Source organism: Lissotriton vulgaris, chromosome 9 (assembly GCF_964263255.1).
Source record: "Lissotriton vulgaris chromosome 9, aLisVul1.2, whole genome shotgun sequence".
Lineage (NCBI taxonomy): Eukaryota > Metazoa > Chordata > Amphibia > Caudata > Salamandridae > Lissotriton > Lissotriton vulgaris.
The window spans coordinates 1,026,359,801-1,026,382,025 of record NC_141697.1 but is presented as its reverse complement, the minus strand read 5'-3'; the positions used below and the strand labels follow the sequence as shown (position 1 = coordinate 1,026,382,025).

General features: G+C 43.9%; 1 protein-coding gene across 1 annotated transcript in view; it reads right to left on the bottom strand.

Moving 5' to 3' along the window:
* IPPK (inositol-pentakisphosphate 2-kinase) overlaps positions 1-22,225 on the bottom strand; it is a 311,737-nt gene that overhangs the window by 9,458 nt on the left and 280,054 nt on the right. The window contains exon 12 of the mRNA XM_086938932.1: positions 19,861-19,940. Within this exon, the coding sequence (XP_086795058.1) occupies positions 19,861-19,940 (80 nt within the window). The remainder of the gene's footprint in view (positions 1-19,860; positions 19,941-22,225) is intronic.

Genomic DNA, 22,225 nt, shown 5'->3' with positions numbered 1-22,225 from the left:
TAGCACAGATGGATGTAGAGTAGAGTGTCAAGCGGCGCAAAGCAGAGCTGAGCAGCATAGAGTGGAATGGCGTAGAGCAGCATGGATTGGCAGAATAGAGTGGTATAGAGTGAAGTGGCACAGAGCCTAGAGGAGTCAAATACAGTGGAGTGGTGTAGAGTAAATGTAAATGTAAATTGATACTTGTATAGCGCACTACTCACCCGCAAGGGTCTCAAGGCGCTTGTACGAATACCGCTGTGGAACCCATCCTGGCTTTCCCTGTGAGGCGTCCACTCCTGGGCCCCCCCAGGGTGAAGGCCAAGCATCCTTAGCGTTGTGGGGGCCGTTGTGGAGATTAAGCAAGCTATTGCCCAGAGTTGCAGAGTGGGACTCCATGATTGGAATAGGCACCGAGGCGAGAATGATCAGGTCCGTGGAATGTTGAGCCCAAGACCCGCCGAGGCGGGGAATTGAACCCTGGTCCCGGGCTAGACCTCTGCATCAGGTCTGCCGCTCTAACCATTGAGCCACACTTCTGAATGGTGTGGAGTGGTGAAGAGTGGAGTGGTGTAGGATGGAGTGGAATGGCATGCTGTGGCGTGGTATACTGTGGCAGAGTGGAGTAGAGTGGACTGGCACTTTATGGTATGGACTGGAACTGTGGGGCGTGGACTGGCACTGTGTGGCCCGAGAGTGGCATTGTGTGGTGCGGAGTGGAATTGTGTAGATTGGAGTGAAGTGCCAATGTGGGTATGTGTGAGATGTGGAGCTGAGTGCCATTGTGTGGTATAGTAAGCTGACACTGAAATGCCCTATAGCGCTTCAAAGCCTGGTCAGGGCTTATAAGTGCTATATTAATGAATTATAATACAATGCAATAGGTTACCAATTATCTAGACCTACAATCTATGTAAATATTTGATGCCTTTGATCCCATCCAGGAGCTTGTTAGTTTGTGCATGCTTTTGCCAGAACTGGTTTGTCCACCAATAAATGTGTTTTAGATTGGGAGGGGCTGGTGGACGAGGAAGCAACATATACTGTACATAAAGGAGATGGAGCCAAGTGGCGGCAGTGACCGAAATAGTACCTGAATCACTGTGCGATCTGCAGGCGGACACTGATTAAGTTGAATCAATCTGTGCTTGGTCCTTGCTCCACAGAAAGAAAAAGAAGTGATACCTGAAGCACTGGCGAATTAGGAGGTAGCATAGGAGAGTGACAATTATGCCAATGAATGGTGAGCAAAAGGCAGGCTCCAAGCCCTTTATTTCAAACAATACCCCTCGCAAGTGTAGCATATACGCTGTGCGGGCGAAACCTAAAAAGCAGTGATTGTCTTACCATAAACATATGTCCTCTCAACATCTCATGGGTATGGGCTGTGGTGCAATAGTAGAGTTTGAGCCTCATGTGTAAGACCTTGGCTTCAAGCCCGGTAAATGTTGTGTTCATTTGTTTTCCTTAAACATTCTTAAGTGTCTTTCCAAGGAGTCAACGAGCGCGACTAATATGGAGGAACTTCATGTTTTTCTCCTACTTGGTTCGCTAGGCTCTTTTCACAACCTGGTTTCTTTCCTTTGTTATCAGACCCAGCTGATGTACCAGTGTACTGGTGTTTTATAATTAGCTTTTTCTTTCTATGCTCACAGCGCCACCTAGTGGCTTTAAAAAAAAAAAATATTCGCTGTGTGATAATTATAGGTACACATCTTCTTAGGATTTTAACAGGCCAGAACCCCGAATATAAAAGTACAAAAGAAGGAAGAGTTTATCTTCAGTTGGACATTCTGTAAAAAAGCTATGTCGATTTCGATTACAACAATATCACTTTAGAAATCTGTAATTAAAACTTTGTAAATACCACGATTGTTTGTTACGTCGCTATCACAAATTGTGCTTTTAATAGCATTACAGTCAAACCACAAATAGTTGTGCTGTCTCCAATTTTGATAAATGCCAGAAAGAACAGAAAGGATTCATGGGACACTGAATGGCCCAAGTTGTTCTATTACAAAAGTGGTGGAGCGGCGCAGTGACATTTTCTAAAGTTCCGTGGAATAATAACGCTAACAATTGATTTGGTAATTTGAGGTGATGGCTAGCCTCTAAAGATTAAATGTTTTCTAAATTATTTACGTGGATATTTCATGACAGTACTCTTGCACCACTGCAATATTGTTTAAAATAATACACATGAATGTAGACGTTCAGTCCATGTGATTTCTTCTGATCATTCAACACCCTTCTGTATGTTATACGTAACAACTGGGCAGCAATCTAATATTCATATATAACTGGTACTGCAAGGCTGCCTACGCTGATTGGTTGTTGCCAGGTTTGTAAAGATATTCAGCCATATCTATTAACACATAAAGGTACTGGGAAATGTCCCAGTGCCCGGAAGGTTTTAGAGGAATTCTAACCGGAGTATATCCTCCATTCTTAATACATTATTCACAAAAATACTCCAAATGGCCAACCATTGGTCAGAGTTGCTAGTGAACTAGCTGTGCCAGAGAGCGGGGACAAAAGAGGAGAGAAAAAGGAGGGTGGCCTCTCTTGTGGAAGGTTGTTCTAAACACAACCATGTTTATGGGAAAGAACACTTTTTGTTTTAATTACCCTCACACACCCTGGTGGTGTCATGCTTTATTATCGGGTCACCCCGACCACTAGAAGTCAGGGTGGGCTCAACCACAGTCTTGGGAGCTCATTAGATAGATAAAGGCCAGGGGGTTAAAGATTAAAATACCTCAGTCAGACCCCCGGCTTCCCTTTATTCTGGGGTCTGTCTGGGTCATTAAAAAATCTAAAAGACGGGTCTCGTTGGAGTATTATGTTCCTAAGACCCTAGTGCCGACATGTTTCATTCCTGTGTGGCCATAAAGGTCCTGGACTTTCTTCAGGACAAAAGGAATACTGCCTATGTGAGGGAAAATGTGATACGAGGGCAGAGTAGCTACTCCCTGTGGTGTGTGAAATGTTAGTGTGTCTGTTCTCTGCCAACCTCCATCCACTTCGGGAGGGCTGCACGTTACACACAGGACCGGAGAGATAATGTGGGTGGTCTTCAATTTGGATCCTCACCCAGCATCTGAACCTATTTAAGTTCCAGTCCTCGGCTCGTGCCAATAATCCTGGTCAGTGTCAGACATTCCCCAAACATGTTTTGAATGTACGGATAAAGGATCAGTTCTATGGGCGTCTACACCAGTATTATTGGCCGCTATACTGGCCATTGGATTTTGGGAATATTGAAAGTGATTACCCTTTGCAACTCAGCTTGTTTGTGGATATGGAGAATTTGGGTAATAACTTTGGGCTATCCTTTTCTGGAAGATTGTGGGACACTTGAACTGAATAGTCCGACAGTATTTGTTGCTTGTGAACTTAGGCTTCTATTTACTTTGATTGAGCCTTGGGAAATACTGACGCACGTACACCAACGAATCAGACCGGGATTAAGATATTTGAGCCCTGACGAAGTTCCATTCGGAACAAAACGCGTTGGCTAATGTCCAATTTTAAACTACTGCTACAATAAAGGATATATTTTTGGAATATATATGAAGCTCAATAACTTCTTTCTGGTGCACCTTCCTTCTCTTTACGAACCTTTCAAGATCTTATTGATAAAATGCCGACCATTAAAATGACACGCAAACAGGGCAGTTTAAAAATGAAAAAAAAAAACAATAAATGATCCGGCAGTGTGCTCACGACTATCTTCACTAGTGGGGTATATGGTGAGATAGTGCTCATGACCAGGATGTATTTTAAAGGTGTGCAGGGATGGATGCTGTTCCTCTGAAGGAGATCAGAATAGACCAGGAGAAACATGGATGTCAAAGCAACTTTTTTAGATGAGTGGCAGGAAAAGAAAGTCATGCTTCGATATCTTGTGTTTCTTCTTTGACTTGGACTTCACTGACATCTTGGAAGTGTGAAGAGGACCTTTCGCAAGAATGGCCCAAGAACAGGAACAAGTCCATATCCTCTTCTTCGACAGGGGTCTGCACTTACAGGCCTTCTGACAGTGTTCAAAGAGGTAGATATCTGATTCACTGTCCCAGATCGCCTTGCAATTCATTCGGGTGCAGTCCATGCAGGTCCTATAGCTGTGATAAGAGTGGAGGCACCACAGGCATACCTGGTGGGAATCTGTCAAACATCTGCTTGTGGCAGTCCCTACAAGGTTTAAACCCAGTAGTCTTTGGATAAATCATGTTACATTGAACACCGTAGAACATTTTGAGAAACGGAAAATCAAAAAGATGAGAAAAAGTTGAGGGAGGGAGCTCCAGATCCATGTACGAAGGCATGGAAAGAAAGGTACTTACATCAGCGCACAGGATGGCACATATATGTGGCTCTAGCATTACTGCCTACCTACAGATAAATATCACTTTTAAGAGATGTCAGCATTGCTCACATCCAAGCAATGCTGACAAAAATCTCAGGATCCAGACTAGGACTTGAGTGTATTCACAAGGTGAGGAATCAGCAGTTAGAAGTATCCATCAGAATTTAGTTTTGGCCTGGGAAACCAATTCTGTGAAAAGTAAAACCTTCCTGATTTGATTCTATATGCACAAACAGTTTTTGTTGAAGTATCCTTTTGAGACATCACTTTCATTACATGCCTCTTCACATCCACTCTCTAACTGTTGAGTTACATCAGATCCCAGAGGGTTCTGCTGCTGGGTTGGCTTCTCGGGACCAACATTTCTCTTCTTGGTATTTCAGTGTTTTTAATTCAAACCTACAATGTTCCTCTTTTATCCTTAGCAAAAACGAAAACGAGCGCCCTACTAAGAATATACATTTGCACCATAAAAAAAATTTTTAAATCCCCAAAAGAGTCACCTATCACTTTTCTAGATAACCTGCATCTGCTTCTTCAAATGATGGAAGCTACTATCTTCATATAAATTGGCAGCAGGGATAGTGGACAATGCGGCCGTTAAGAAGAGATACACGGTAGCTTCTGCCTATCATCATTTCTATATGAACTTTATCAAATTAGATGCAAGGAGGAAAGAAGTTACTATACTAATGATTTACATGATGAGCCTTTTTCCCTCTGTTACCTATCATTATTGGAGAAGCGATTTGAACCAGTAATCCAGCCATATATTTTTTTCTACTCAATTTTGGGTTATTGAACTGACGCTCATGTGAATATCTAACAGACACTTATCGCAACTTGTATCTTGTTCTGCTATCTAGATCGGACTTGCGAATTGTCCCCTGATATTCTGTCATATCTGCAGTGGTCCTGTTGAGGTAATATAAATTTTATGGTCAAGTTGTGTTCCCTAGCGAGTACCCCACCGACTCCATGTACGAGATTAAAGTGCATGTAACTTCCCTCCTGTGCCAGCTATGAAGACGCAGATACATTTGCGTCCACCGTTAACATGTCTTCTTTCAGACCCACCATGAATGGGTTCAATGGTCCGTTCCTAAGTATGCCTTGCCAACGTCTTTTTAAGGTGCATCCTACACGTTTTTCAGTTCTGCCCAAGTAGGCCTGAATTTCTGCCATCCAGACCTCTCTGTTCTCTGACTCTGAGAGCAAGCAGCCCAGGCTGCCCCCCGTACCCGTGAACTCTGACTTACTTCTAGCGCGGCCCTCCGTGCTCAAGCTCAGCCTGCTGCCTGCCAAGATTGACTATAACCTTCGAGTTATCTGTTTTCCTCCCCGAAGATACATTCCAGCCTGCTAGCTTCAGTAAACATCCTTCCTCAGCTGCAGGGCCAAAGGGCCGACCTGTCTTTATGCAATTAATTCAAGTAATTCATAGCCTCCGTTGCCATGCTTCCATGGAAGGCTCAGGCCCCCACACTTCCTCTTGCAGACACCCAGGCGCTTATACACGCACTCACAGTTAGTATAAAATAGCTTCTGCTCTAGAGACCTTTCCGCCCAGATAGTCTAGTTCCTAAACATCAGATATCAGATATGATAGAAGCACAAGTTGATCTGACATGCCAGACTTCTGTCTCTTTCCGTCAGTGTAAATGTCAAGTCCCCATGCACCCTCCAGTCCCACGTGCATCACACGTCATGCAGCTGCGCGCGCATCCAAACTTCCGATTTCTGCTGACATTGCAACATCTCTAGTTTAGTGCCACCCACATGTGTCACCTACTTGTGACGTTTCTAGAACACACCTCCAGTTACGCCTAGTTTACGCCTTCTGCTTACGTAATTGTACCACGTGCATACTGTTATCTTGTCTTCTCTCAGCTGTTACGCCTCCTATACTGTTTCTAATGTTGTACAATAAGTATATAAGCTATGTACTGTAAATAAAATGTAGCGCTCTATCCCTTCTGACACCCTGTGTGGTGGTCAGAACATGATATTCTGATTCAGACCATTCCTTTTTAAGGAATAAAACCCCTTAGAACTCTAACACCACGGACTCTGTTTTTTTCAACCGAATTGAGTTATTATTGATTAAGTACTTACCTGCATAGAAATTAAGAGAGTAAATTATTTATTTACGTCATTTTGGCGCCCGAATAGGGACCCCTCCCCCACCTTACGCGCCGGTTGGTGCATTGCACACTCTGTCCCCTGCCATCAGCTTGACGGAACCTACGCGTACCGGCAGGATTTCCTGTATCTTCCTCTGGCCCACGGAGGTGACGAAGATTGCGATCAGTACCCAGACGAGGCGGTAAGGAGTGCGGAGGATCCCGACCAGAGCCTAGCCGAAAGAAGCAAGGTCCGAGGTGTCAAGAGGCCCACCAGGTTTCCCAGTTTTCCGAAGTTTTCCGAAGTTTTCCGAAGTTTTCCGAAGTTCCGAGTCGAGCCGAGTCCAGTCCAGTCGAGTTTTCCGAGGCCTTCTGTTTCCGTGCTTCCCGGTGAGTACCATTGCTGGGTCGTATCTGTACGGGTTTGGGTACGCAAGTCCGGTCTGCACTGTTTTTAGGCAGTGTATCTGTACTGTTTAGCAGTATATCTAGTATTCCGAATTTCTGAATCTTTGCACTGCTACGTCAGTGTATCTGTACTGTTGAGCAGTACATCTAGTATAGGGGGTAGTTATCTATGTTTCAAATGTCTTTTTATGTAATCAATGTCGTTGTATGAGAGACTGTTTTTCATGTGTATTATTGTGTTCCTGTTAAACTAGTTGTGTCTAGAACCAAGCAGTTAAGAATCTGACGTTCAGTATTAAGTAAAGCAAAATGCCGTTCCTCAGTAAGTTAAAGCAAATAAGAACCAGAAAAGGGGTACTTGAGGAAGAAATTCCGATCCCCCCTAGGGACACTCCAGGTCATTTTATGTATAATAAACATGGCTTAGATGCCATTCTGTATCTAGAATTATGGACCGATTACACCAAGCATCTAGACGAAAGACACAGATGGCCAGTAAATGGAACATGGGATGCCGAGTGCATCATGAAGGTAGAAGAAGCATTATGGAAAAAGAAAGCCAGACAATCTCAGAAAGACGCCATAGAATTTTGGCGTAAGGAATCACACAAGCGTACTGAAAAAGAACTCCGTAGAGAAGACAGACTTAGAGAATCAGATAAAGCTCAAGAAAATGAGTTAGTTACTGAAGGAATTCGAGTAAAATCAGAACAAATAGAAACGGGTTCCAGGGTTAGGCCTTGGGGACAAAACTAAAGCATTACCAGGTTTGATAATACAGGTCCTGCCCAGATTATTGACAACTAGAAAGGAAGATTGGGACGCCATATCGTCCTGTAAACAGAAACATGATGAAGATACTAGTGACTTTTATTCAAGATTCGAGAAATGTTTCATTATTAATAGTGGCCTGCAGCCAAGTAGCGAGTCGTACCCGCACCTTTTTGTAACAAAGCTAGTCGAGAATTCCCTACCATTAGTTAAAAATAGAGTGTATAAGGTCGAGAGTACATGGCAAGCAAATACGCCATCACAGATGTTACAAATGTTACAATATCATCAGAACAGAATTAGGGAAGAACAAGATCAGGAACAGAAACGCATGAAAGACACGAAAATGAAAATGTTAGTAGCCCAGATGGTCCCATCCGACAGTCACAGAAAGGGTGCGACCCAAACAAGTCACACTGCAGCTCCCGTTAAAGGGACATGCAATTATTGTAAGCAGCCAGGTCACTACGTACATGAATGCCCAGTTCTGAAACATAACATAGCAACAGGTAAAACTAAAGAAAGACCGCATCCACCTAGACAAGACCATAACCAGAATCAGTCTTCACAGAACGAACAGCACATGCAGAATACACAGCCTATGCATGCATCAGCACAGTCAGTACAGACAGTAGCGGTACCACAGCCACAGCCCATTGCCTCAACTCAGCAAGTTTCACAGCAGATGTATCAGTATGCCCAGTCCGCTTACCCCGATTATCCCCGATACACATGAAACAGCCTAGAGAGGGAAGGTGACTTGCCTCTTATTGAGATTCCTGTAGATCAAGAAGGTCCTTATGTACACAGTCAAGTATTGGGAAAAGATAGAAAGTTTTTAATTGACACAGGGGCAAGTCGCACTACAATCAGCCATGATGAAGTCCCAGGGGCACCCCTCTCAGGCTCACAGAATGTTTCCCTTGGTTTTTCAGGACAGCCTATTGTAAATGAGGTATCGCAACCAGTTCCCCTAGCTGTAGGTCCATTATCACGTGTTACAGACCTGTTACTTACGAAATCATGTCCAGAAAATCTGTTAGGAATTAAAACATTAAAGGCTTTAGGAGCTATTATATGCTGTTCCCCGGAGGGAGTTAGACTCTTTCTGCGGGATTTCAAGGGACACTATGTCCTGAGAGAATTTGATGCCAGATTGAAAAATGTACCAGATTACTTGTGGGCAAAAGGCCCAACTGATGTAGGTTGTATGCACATTACACCATACCGTGTCACACTTAAAGCAGGTGTAGTTCTACCCAGAATCAGACAATACAAGTTACCACCCGATGCTGTAGTGGCTTTACTGAAAATCATTGAAGAGCTCATTGCCCAAGGAGTGGTCGTCGAGACCGACTCCAACATCTGTAATTCACCCATCATTCCGATTCTTAAACGTACAGATCCCAATGCACCGCCAGTATACCGGCTGGTGATTGATCTTCGAGAATTAAATAAATGCATTATCCCACAGTATCCTGTGGTCCCCGATATCTCATCCTTACTGACTGCTATTGATTCCGAAGCGACGTTCTTTACTGTAATCGATCTCAAGAACGCCTTCTTTAGTGTACCTATTGACCCAGAGAGCCAATATTTGTTCGGATTCAGTTTAAATGGACGAAGTTTCAAATTTTCACGCGCACCTCAAGGATTCACAGAAAGCCCCAGCATCTATAGTCAAGCACTGAAAAGACAGCTCGATTGTATCACAATGCCAGTTAACACAGCTTTACTGCAATACGTCGATGATCTGCTGATCACCGCACGAAGTGAGCCCGAATGTGAACAAGCATCACTGACAGTTTTACATTTCCTGGCCGACAAGGGACATAAGGTGTCCCCTTCGAAGCTACAATTCTGTGTTCAGCAAGTTGTGTACTTGGGTCACTTGCTGTCCAAAGTGGGGAGACAGCTCACTCCCGATCGCATTCAGTTAATTGTGAACATGCCGCAACCCAAGACACAAAAGGAAGTGCGGGCCTTCATAGGCCTCACCTCGTACTGCAGACAATGGATTCCTCAATATGCATTTCTAGCCAAGCCACTCATTCAGTTAACAACGCAGGAGGCAGCAACTTCGACTGCCCTCCCTTGGACCCAAGAACATACACAGGCTTTTGAAGAATTAAAGAAAGCTTTATGCCAAGCACCAGTTTTAGCGACACCATGTTACAGCAAACCGTTTACACTTTTTGTTACAGAACGTGATGGTACAGCGTTGTCTGTCCTCACTCAAGATCAAGCAGGTTCACATAAGCCTTGTGCTTATTTCTCTAGTACATTGGATTCAGTAGCTCAGGCACTCCCTGCGTGCTTAAAGTCAGTAGCAGCAACAGCACTAGCAATCAGACAAAGCGATTCAATTGTTTTAGGTCATCAGTTAACTGTTCAAGTTCCACATTCTGTAGAGGTTTTGTTAAACAGAACCCAGACTCAACACTTGACTATAGCACGACTGACAGGTTATGAATTAACGCTATTCCAGCCACACATAGAAATTAGACGCTGCAGTATCTTGAACCCAGCAACATTGTTACCTACAAATATGACAGATCCAGCTCAGCATGATTGTATAGAAATCATTAATGCAGTAACAAAGCCGAGACGAGACTTAACAGATGTCCCGCTGACAAATCCAGACCTGACACTTTATGTGGATGGTTCATGCATGAGAACAAGTACAGGAGAATTAGTGGCCGCGTATGCCGTGACCACTGAAACTGAAGTTAAAGAAACACATCGTATTGACACACTGTCTGCTCAAGCAGCAGAGCTCATCGCTCTGACCCGAGCTTGTATTCTAGCCAAGAACAGAAATGTTAACATATACACTGATTCCCGTTATGCCTTCGGAGTTGTACACGACTTCGGAGTCCTCTGGCAAGAGCGAGGTTTCTTGACTTCCCATGGTGCCAAGATTCAGCATGGTCCCCTCATTCAAGCACTGTTAGAAGCAATACATTTGCCCTCGGGCATATCAGTCATGAAGTGTAAAGCACATACTAAGGCCACAGATTCTGTTTCCCAGGGTAACGACCTGGCAGACCAGACAGCAAAACATACAGCATTGACTCACACCCAGACTACTGATGTGACAAAGACACTAGTACCGACACAGTGTATGGCAGTTAGAGATCCCGCCCTAGACGTAATCGATATTCAGACATACGCTACTGCAGATGAAATAAAGAAATGGACTGAACTAGGAGGGATTCAGACAGATCAAGGTTGGATGACGAAGGAAAAATCTAAATGGTTTCTTCCTGACTCAATGGTTCAAAGCATGATAAATACAGCACATAGTCCTGCCCATCTTGGAGAGAAAGCCATGTTAGACAGTTTACAGAACCTCTGGTACAACAAACACTTACGAGCAGCAGCAAAACAGAAAGTGCGTACTTGCATGATCTGTTGTCAGTTCAATCCAGGTAAAAGCGTCCCTGTAGAGCAAGGAGGATTTCATCCTCCCGATCACCCTTTTGAAGTCCTCCAGATGGATTATATCCAGATGGACCGCTGTCGAGGTTTTAAATACGTTCTCGTAGTTGTCTGTGCTCTGTCCCGCTGGACGGAAGCTTACCCAGTATCAGATTACACTGCTCCGACCACTGCCAAGCAGCTGGTTCGTGAATTCTTCCCACGGTACGGTTTGCCTCGTGTCGTGTATTCAGATAACGGACAGCCATTCTCGTCCGAGTTAATGAAACAAGTTTCCTTACTGCTAGGATATCAGTGGAGATTCCATTGTGTCCGACACCCCGAAGCAGCTGGCCTTGTAGAGAGGCATAACCAGACATTAAAGATACGCCTTGCTAAAATATGTCAGGATAAAGGGGTCGACTGGATAGTCGCCCTGCCCGTGGCACTATTCTACATGAGAATGGTCGCCCATTCAAGATCAGGGCTATCTCCGTACGAAGTGGTTTTTGGTAGACCACCGAATATGTGGGGGACGCCCAGTCCGAGAAAAATAACCGATGTTGATAGTAACATGTTGACAGATTACCTTGCCTCCTTGATGTCTGCACTCCAATCATGTCGTTCACAGGTTGCCGCAGCCTTCCCTGACAACACCGATGTAAAGGCGCATGAGGTCCGTCCTGGGGACCTGGTACTCGTCCGGAATTTCGACCGGAAAAGTCCGCTGGAGGCCCGTTGGAAGTCTCCGAAGACCGTTCTGCTTACCACCAGGACCGCCGTGAAACTGGAAGGACGTAAGGGGTGGGTCCACTCGAGTCATATAAAACTCTGTAATGAACTCAAGACCGAATTAAAACAGGACTCTGACTCGCCCACCCCCATCAAGGACTGTGTTAAAGCGAAAGACTTTGCCGTTACCGAACGGGAGAAAACTCCCCAAGAACTCTACCGTATGAAGCTCCGATCTAGCAAGTCAGACAGTTTAATTGTTTAAGTCCTCCCCTAGGTGAATCGGTTAAATAGTTTCTGACATGTATCCCCTAGATCGAGATAGAGAGAGAGAGAGAGAAGCAAAGAAACGTACATACTGTAAATCACTGCGTAGTCACTGTATAGTGACACTGTTAATAATGTTTTTTCTAAGTGTTCTAGTTATCATTGCCAGTTTACTGCTTCCCATATATTGTCCTATCTTCAAGCATGAACAATCTGCTTACAATGTTTCTGCTGAACACTCTTTTAGTGAACTTCCTGCACATGAACTCTCTTACAGATTGGCGCTGCGCAATAACACATTCATTAGTATGTTGCACCATTCCCATCAGACAAATAACGCTACAAACTGCTGGATATGTGGCCGACTCCCTCCCTACCAGAATTACAAGGGAGCTCTGCCTCTCTTTCCGTACCCGTTCACTCACAATGGCTCATGTGGTGCATGGTTTAAAATAATTAATTCCTTAGATCCTGATATTGCTGTTTTCGATGGGAGCTGGGTTTGGGGAAACCTGAACTTAGTTCTGCTTCACGTCTGTCACCCTAACCAGGAGGGACTCCCCATTAGAATAGGAACCGATCTAGAAAATGAAGTGTATGGATTAGGTAATTACACAATTAGTCTTATGATCCTTACTGTAGAATCCGAAACCGAACCAGTACTGCCCGTCATGTCCGTACTACCAGTCACAGGTGAATTATGTGTTAGCAAGAAAGGTTCAGTACACTTAGGTCATAGTAAATGCACTACTGTGGTCGAATTCAGTGATCATGGTAAATCGTCTTTTAAAGCTACCCGTCATTCTTATTTTGTGTGTGGTCATACCGCATACATACGTTTGCCCCCAGACTGGGATGGTACCTGTTATATTGCATTCCTACTGCCACCCGTTTTCCTAGCTCCTCCAGATTATCACAGAAATACCAATCTAGTAAAAAGTAGACTCCGAAGAGATCTCCCGATTGTCGACTATACTGAAACGGCATGGGAGCAATACACAGATTTCAATAAAGGTTTCTTCCCTTACTTAGGTACTGTATCTAATAGTAAGCTGATACGTAGATTAACCAGAACCCTTGAAGCAGTAGTGAATGAAACTGCCTCCGCTCTAGGTAACTTAACAGAGGAGCAGTCTGCTATACGGACTGTTGTCCTTCAAAATCGTCTCGTGATTGACGTCATCTTGGCAGATAGAGGTGGAGCCTGTAAGGTCATCGGGTCAAGTTGCTGTGTTTTCATTCCACAAAACGCACCATCTGTATACAAAGCTATTACTCGTCTTCATAAAATTGCAAGTCTGATACATCAGGATCCAGGCACCTGGACTTGGTCCGGTTGGTTCTGGACAACGTTATCCGCTTGGGGATGGAAGATCCTATCCTTCCTAGGCATTGGTCTAGTTATAGATTTAAGTTGCTGCCTGTGCCTACAATGTGGGCCAGCGATATGTGGACTGTGTGCCACGTCATGTATTGAGCATTCCAGTTGTCTCCTGAACAGTCAAAGAAAGAAAGATGAACATATAATGTTACAAGAACAGACTGATCGATTCATGAGGATTGATATATCATGAAGGGTCCGTAGGGAACAAGGAGGGAATGAGGTAATATAAATTTTATGGTCAAGTTGTGTTCCCTAGCGAGTACCCCACCGACTCCATGTACGAGATTAAAGTGCATGTAACTTCCCTCCTGTGCCAGCTATGAAGACGCAGATACATTTGCGTCCACCGTTAACATGTCTTCTTTCAGACCCACCATGAATGGGTTCAATGGTCCGTTCCTAAGTATGCCTTGCCAACGTCTTTTTAAGGTGCATCCTACACGTTTTTCAGTTCTGCCCAAGTAGGCCTGAATTTCTGCCATCCAGACCTCTCTGTTCTCTGACTCTGAGAGCAAGCAGCCCAGGCTGCCCCCCGTACCCGTGAACTCTGACTTACTTCTAGCGCGGCCCTCCGTGCTCAAGCTCAGCCTGCTGCCTGCCAAGATTGACTATAACCTTCGAGTTATCTGTTTTCCTCCCCGAAGATACATTCCAGCCTGCTAGCTTCAGTAAACATCCTTCCTCAGCTGCAGGGCCAAAGGGCCGACCTGTCTTTATGAATTAATTCAAGTAATTCATAGCCTCCGTTGCCATGCTTCCATGGAAGGCTCAGGCCCCCACACTTCCTCTTGCAGACACCCAGGCGCTTATACACGCACTCACAGTTAGTATAAAATAGCTTCTGCTCTAGAGACCTTTCCGCCCAGATAGTCTAGTTCCTAAACATCAGATATCAGATATGATAGAAGCACAAGTTGATCTGACATGCCAGACTTCTGTCTCTTTCCGTCAGTGTAAATGTCAAGTCCCCATGCACCCTCCAGTCCCACGTGCATCACACGTCATGCAGCTGCGCGCGCATCCAAACTTCCGATTTCTGCTGACATTGCAACATCTCTAGTTTAGTGCCACCCACATGTGTCACCTACTTGTGACGTTTCTAGAACACACCTCCAGTTACGCCTAGTTTACGCCTTCTGCTTACGTAATTGTACCACGTGCATACTGTTATCTTGTCTTCTCTCAGCTGTTACGCCTCCTATACTGTTTCTAATGTTGTACAATAAGTATATAAGCTATGTACTGTAAATAAAATGTAGCGCTCTATCCCTTCTGACACCCTGTGTGGTGGTCAGAACATGATATTCTGATTCAGACCATTCCTTTTTAAGGAATAAAACCCCTTAGAACTCTAACACCACGGACTCTGTTTTTTTCAACCGAATTGAGTTATTATTGATTAAGTACTTACCTGCATAGAAATTAAGAGAGTAAATTATTTATTTACGTCACTGTGGAAGGTGGTGTCTAACACACGCATTCCACCGAAACGCGCGTCGACCCAGTGCGGAGTCTCAAAATATCCCCCATTTGAGACCCGTTATGTTGACAGGAGAAAAACTGTTTTTTCCTGACCATTATCCTCTATCATCTTCAGATATTGTATGTTGATAGTTTGTATTGGAGTGAATGTTTTTGTATGATTGTAGTGACTGCATCGGTATGCAATCAGGAGGACGTTGAGTAATATTATTGTATATGTATTTATTTTTAGGATCTTGTTCGACAATTATCATGGTTATAAAAGAAATGTAACAATGATATAATGTATTGTATAAAGAATGAACTCTTAAAGTAAAAAAAAGTGACTTTTAATTTAAAAAAAAATAATATGTTATAAAACAAAAAAATATTAAAACTGATATCTAAAACAAAATTTTGGTCACTGGTATATCTAAAATACTGTTGGTCAATGAGGGAAATTTGGTGATATTTATGTGTTTTGCTTTCCTCTCTTTTCCCCGACCTTAAAATACTATAGAGGGGGTCCAGTCATCTTTGCAGCTACTATCTTCATAAACACAATTCAAACTGAAATGGCCACAATATGATTCTCCCAGGTAACAATCTTGACATTCTCAAACTGAACCAATACCAGGAATGATTGCAAAAGTCAAACAACCATTTGCAATGCAATAGGTATCCCATTACTTATGGTTTGAGCTATTGGAGTTGCAAATAAGGCAAAACCGATAGCTCAAACGTTCAGTAATGTGAGATCTGTTGCAGCCAGGCCTCCTGTGTATATGTTGGGGTGCTGAATGGTAGAAAAGGGTTGTTGTGAATTAAGATAAAGGGAGAAAAGAGGCTTCTGCAGTCCACTAAAGTAAACGGTATGGTTTGTTCACAAAAATAAACGTACTTGAGAGGCTTCTGCAGCCAACAGAATAATTGTGGAAATGCTAAATGTACGCAGCATATAAAATGAAACGGTATAGATTTTACTAAAGTAACAGAATAGTGTATGGGAGTAAGAATAATTTTTAAAAGAAGTATAAGAAGTCGTAACAAACCGCTAGTACTTGCTTTTATTAAAGAACAATATTAAAAGAAAAGCATAGCAAGCAAGCTTTAAATGGACGCAGCCAGGCCTGCTGTGTGTATGTTGGGTTGCGTGGCTAAGACGGGGTGACAAATACAAGAAATAGGGAATAATGAACTGGGTGCTGGTGGCACAAAAACATGTTTTAAAATGTGTAATTATCTAAACAATGTAATTACTGAAAAGGCATCAGAGGTTGAAATGTTTATAATTTGAAAGAGCACCTAAACCTGTCAAGCGTTTTTTTAAAATCCATCCTGCTGCTACCGAATTTGATATAATCTAAAAGGTAAATAATGACTTTTAAGGCATTAGAGACCAACATCTTTTAAAAACCCATAAGTGGCAGTGAAAAAGCACGCACAAATTTCCTGATGTTGCTCTGACACTAGTTCTGAATATAGTTCGGAGCATATGGTAAAAACTGAAGTTAATTATTTACTATGTTTTGGAGCTAATGTTTTTGTAAGAAAATATATATATATACAGGGGCGGATTGGCAAGGCGGGCATTCGGGAATGGGCCGAAGGGCCGGTGCCTCAGTGCCCTCTGTGGGCCGGTTTTTTTCTCCCCTGTCCCAGTCCACAGAGAGTGGACTAGGAAAGGGGAGAAAAAAAAACGGCCCACGGAGGGCACGAGACAGACAGTGAAAATGAAAGCAGCCGCGCTGTGCGGCCGGACAGCTATTGTCAGCTGTGGCCTCTCCTTCACCCCTGCCCTGCCAAGCAATCAAGCTGAGGCTGGGCTGGGGAGGGGTGATCGTTTGCAAGAATCGGCCTCCCGGGGGGGCCAGGTGTTTCTCAGGCCTTTGAGCCATTTTCACCTCGGCCCCCCTGGGGCCCATGCAGCTCAGAAACGGTGTTAGTCTTAGCACTTCGCCCACAGCCCTTCACATTCAGGGCATAGTGGACGAGGAAGAATGGGTCTTGCTGTGGGGGCCAGGTGATGTTTGGAATTTTTTTTATTGTATTTATTTATTTATGCAATTTTATGTAGCGCGGACTTTACCCGATGGTGTCAGAGCGCTTTTCTAACAAGGAACAGCAATAATACATGAGGAGAAAAATTACAAGTGGACAAATTACAAAAGCAAACGTTAAGTTACATGAATCAAAAGTGACAATAGTGAGCAACCAAAATACATGAGGTAGCAATCGGTACATTACAGGAGGAAAAAGTGATATGTGTGCAGGTTACAAAAGCGTACAAAGTACAAGTAGAGGTATAATACTGCAATAAATGGCAGACACTCCAGCACAAGAACAAACGTTACATAGGCAATGGTGGCACTTGTGCAAGTATCTAAAGCAAACAAAAGTGAGAGGTAGCATACAGTGTGATACCAGAGAAAAGTGACGTGTGCAAGTTACAAAGGGGTACCATACACAGGTACAAGGGTAATACTACAGTAAATGGTAAACACTCAAACTACCTTGGATGACCCAGAAAGCTGTGTTTTGTGCTCCCCTGCCAGGACATTTTCCCGAGGCCTGGAGGGCTGATTAATTTACTTATTGCAGGGGCCTTACCTCTGTTCATGTGCTCCTGAGCTGAAGGTCTGGGGAGGGCTAAGTAGGTTAGTAATAGCAGGGGCTTTGCTGCTTTTCAGGTGCTCCTGTGCTGGAGGGCTGGAATAATTTTGTGACAGAAAGGGGCCTTGCTATTTTTTTTAGTTGCTCAGCATGTAGCCCATTGGCACCTTTGCCCTGTGTCCTGTGCAAGAACAGTATCCTCCCACTTTCATTCCTTGTCTGTGCAAATAGTGTTTCATGAAAGGGCACGCCCTTGAATGTGGGCCACGCCCCTTAAATATGGGCCACGCCTCTTGAATGTGGGCCACTTTTTTCGTCAGTGCCCGGGCCGAATTGTGATCCCAATCCGACCCTGTATATATATTTACAGGAAATAATCAGTTTTTGCAATGTGTGCAGACGAGGGAATGGGCGTTGACAAGGACCCTCTAAATGCAGAGCGATAGCGATAGCGATCGGGGAAATGAGGTTACAACCAGATCAGGCTTCCTCTGGGATGTGACTCTCTTAGGGGCCCACAACCAGGCGTCCTGTATGCCTGCCCTGGGGTGCGAGGGGGTAGAGATGTGTTGTGGTGATTTCTGATAAACGTGTTTGTGAGGCTTCTGCAGCCAAAGCAACAATTAACATATTGGTAAATGCACGCACGCACGGAAAGTGAAGAGTAGCACCAAGATAAAAGTACAAAGCTTCGTATGCTTAAAATCTGCCATTGAAATGTGCAGAAAGTGTTAATAAAAATCAAATAATTTCCCATAGTAAATAAAGCTAGCCCAGGCGTATTGAGTCCGGAGTTCCTGGCAGCCACACAACTCGTCCTGGTGTTTATCTTTAGTGGCGGCCGCCATATTTATAATACATTTCAGGTGATTCCATGCCCCGCTGGAGGACAATAGGGGAAGGGTTGTTGGAATTTTTTTATTCAAATACTGGAGCATTGAAGAAGCAGCTTGCAGGCTCATCACAGCCATACTTCTACCTTATAAATAACACCATCTCACGCAGCGCTGCTACAGCAAACTGCTTAATGGCGCATAGAGAACTATTTACCCAATGCAAGGGCTCAGCACAGCTGTGCTGACAATGTCAAACATACCGCTGCATCGGACTGAGCGCTGAAAATACAGAAGCTAAGCTCGTTGCCTCTCCTCAGTTGCGCTATAATGGCAAAAATTTACAAAAGCAGCGACTCACATGCATCGGGGTCCTGGCAGCCACACAACTCGTTCTGGTGTTGTGGGCTGCTGATCAGCTGCTGCAGGGGAGGAGGAGAGCTGGGCAGATCGGAGCCCGGCACAACGGCTGATCACCATGGCCAGAAGAGGCTTTTGCCCGGCCGCTAACAAAGAAGGGGTAGGAGTGTGAAATGTGCAGCTTGTTTTTAGTGGTTGGAGGTGGAGCAGATGCAGCTTTGAAGCTGCAAATAAAATGAAAGCACAGAGCTTTGAAGCTGCAAATATAATTAAAGTGTAGTGCTTAAAAAAATGGAGGAATGCGAACAATGGTGAAAAAAACGCAGGACATGGTATGTGCATGACTGCGAGTGAAGCAGGCATGCCGAAGAAAGCGTGGCGCCCGGTATGTGCGTGGCTGCGAGGGAAGCAGGCACCATGTTAAAACAAAGCAGTCCCCAAATACATATGGAACTACAGTGTAAGGAAACTGTAGTTATCCGGTGCTCCTGGTTTAAAAATGGAAGTGATGTACCAGGAGCACCAGCCAATAATGAGCCTGGAAGTAAAGGAGACACACGAATGAGAGACACGAATGAACCAATGGGAAGTGGTAGGCGGGATTACACTCAGTACGAGTAATTACAGCAGGTCTTGCAGACAGCGCATGCACGCTGATGCTCGACCTAAAAAGATATGAAAAAGGATGAAGGGTGAAGGGTTTTGTGAGGATTAGATCAACAAAATGCAAAAGGTCTCATTATGGACTCACCCACGAGTCATCATCGTAGGATAGATTTATTTCTTGAGCTGACAGTGGTACAATTCCATATCATACTATTAGTTGCCAGGATAATGTATCATCAGCCTAGGGTGGCTACTGTAGTACATCAATTAAGGAAAGACATGCAAGCTAGTACCTCAACAAAAAAGTCATGTAAATGTCTGGAGTCTTATGTAAAGCTTGTCTACAAACATTTATATCACGTTAAAGTGCTCCCTATTTAGGCAGATCTGGGATAATATACAATGGTTGACTACAAGATTTCATTAGCATCACTTAACACGGTCAGTGGAGTGCAGTCCTCAGTGATGAACAGTCAAAAATAACCATCTTCCCCAGCATGGATTATTAAATATGAATTTTAAACGTTTCCTTACCATTCATCCTGAGGATTCGGAGAAAGAGCAATCATTATGGAGCAATCTTTGGCAGTCATCGCTACTCTATATTGATGAATCTAAAAAACAATGAAGAAACAGTTTTTCAGAAACAAAAAATGAAAAATCTGAAAGATAAACAACATTCTGTAGGGTACACAAGACACATTTCAGACTCTTCTTCAGACCCATTATGTCTCTCTCCTCTGTGAAACAGACTATGGAGTCTCCCATCACACATGCATATGTGGAAATGCATACAGACTAAAATAATCTTGAGCTTCTGAGTAAATGGTTATAGTTGTAATGGATACCTCGTCACACAGATTCCTTACCATACAAATATACTTCAGGCACAAAGACTGTATCCAGGAAATGTTTTCCCTAGTTCTAGCTGCATCAGGTGGCATCACATATGGTTCTGTAGCCCCGGATGGGACATAGGGCTAAATATGGGGCCGTGTGGAGCAGGTCCACATATCTTTTCCGTACTTCTTGATAAATCCTACACAAATCTGACAGCATCTAAGTCAAATGTCACCTCTTAAGGTCTTCAGCTATAAACCCTGCCAAGGGTGTCGCAAGAAGATGTCTTTGTTATCCCCTTAACATTTGCATGCAATGTCTTGGATCTGACCACACCCTTTGAAAGCCTCTGACTCCTGATTGCCCTTACCTCTAAGGCAATCAGGGAGGAAGAAGCCAACTTATTTTTACAAGGGCTCCAAAGCAGTTCCTCTTCTCTCCTTCCGGTATGTCTCCTGACAGATTGATCCTTTAAGGGATACTCCGGCGAAAAGCACCACAAGACAATTCGGAGTCAGGGAAGCACCCTTCCAGACACAAGTATCTTCCTCTTGTTTGGAAGAAATTCAGGTTTTCAAAGAGATGAAACCAGAGTTTCAGGTTCCAACTACACACCTTTCCTAGGCTGGGGCCTCAAAACAGGCCACACTGGATTTAATCAGGACTGCCAGACATCTCTCTGAGCCAATTTCTAAAGCTGAGCCTCTCCTAAGGGCACAGAGATTTGTCTATCTATATCAAAGAGATCTTTGACTCAGACTCGGAAACCTTAGACATGCCCAATATGGTTCGGTGTTTACAGCCTCCTCTCTCTTCATGGCAAATAACCGGACTTAATCTAGGTTTGGAAAATGCTAGGGACCTTAATGTATCTCTAGTGGAAGACATTCCTTACACCTCTAGCCCTTCCTTCTTCAGAGGAAATCTGTTTGTTTACACCTGTGTTGTGGAAAGCAGTGTAGGTTCTAGAAGTGTATTTACCGACTGAGGTCAAATTCAACATTCTGACAAAAACTCTACACTCTTCAGCGGCTTTAAAAACCCTATTACTATTCAATTAAATGTTGTTAGAGCTTGTATTAGCTGCTTGGGAGAAACCCTTCGTGGGCCCGTGGATCAAGCAGCACATGAGCCATAGGCATGCACCATCTGATTTCCAGTTCTGGTCAATGCACCCATCACTAAAACGTTGGGTGGCTTTTTGGTTCACCAGTATCATGGTATCTCGTCCAGATGAGTCTTTGCTTTGGGCATCCTCAGTATTCAGTCCTTCGGTTTCCTTTTCTCCCCACATGAATGGTAAGATTTGGGGAGAAAATAAAATCCCTCGTTTGTCACAAAACACACTCTTTTTTCTATCTCTTTTTTACTCAGCCACGTATGGGGGGGGGCATTTCAAGTCACAAACTGACAAATCTAGGAAGAAGCACAGGAAATAGTTCAAGGTGAATGAAGCCTCCATCATCCACCAGGGACCTGTAAGACCATCAGTTACGTGGTGACAGATGAGAGGAAGGCCCTTCTGAGTCCAGCATCAAATAAGTCCTTCCTGCCCCTCTTTCCAGCAACTTCCATGCCATACATCCCACTAAGTAACAGAAAGGGAGGTCACCCAGGCAGTCACAGTAAACCTCGAAATCCTTTGGTGTGCAGTCAACACCCATCTTATGGTCTTTGAGGGACCTGCAAGGTACCTCGACATTCTCATGACCTAGTTGACCCTGCTCTATTACCATCACAAATGGAAAACATGGCTGTGGCTATCTTGATGCATTCTGGATGGGGGGAGTGGAGATCTCAAAATGCTTAGGCAATCTTTCCTTATCAGCACGAATGCCCTGTCCACTGTAAAAAGACCTGCTGATATCACTTTCTGTGATAACGAAGCAGCCTGCAGGAGTTTTGCAAGTGGAATGTTATAAGCCCTCTCCAAATTAAACAATACATGAGGACTGGCTGGTCTGAAATCCTTTGATCAACTATATAATGAATATAAAACAGGAACTTTTGATATCCTTAGATATTTTCAACTCTGGAGTACCCTGCAGACATTTACAGA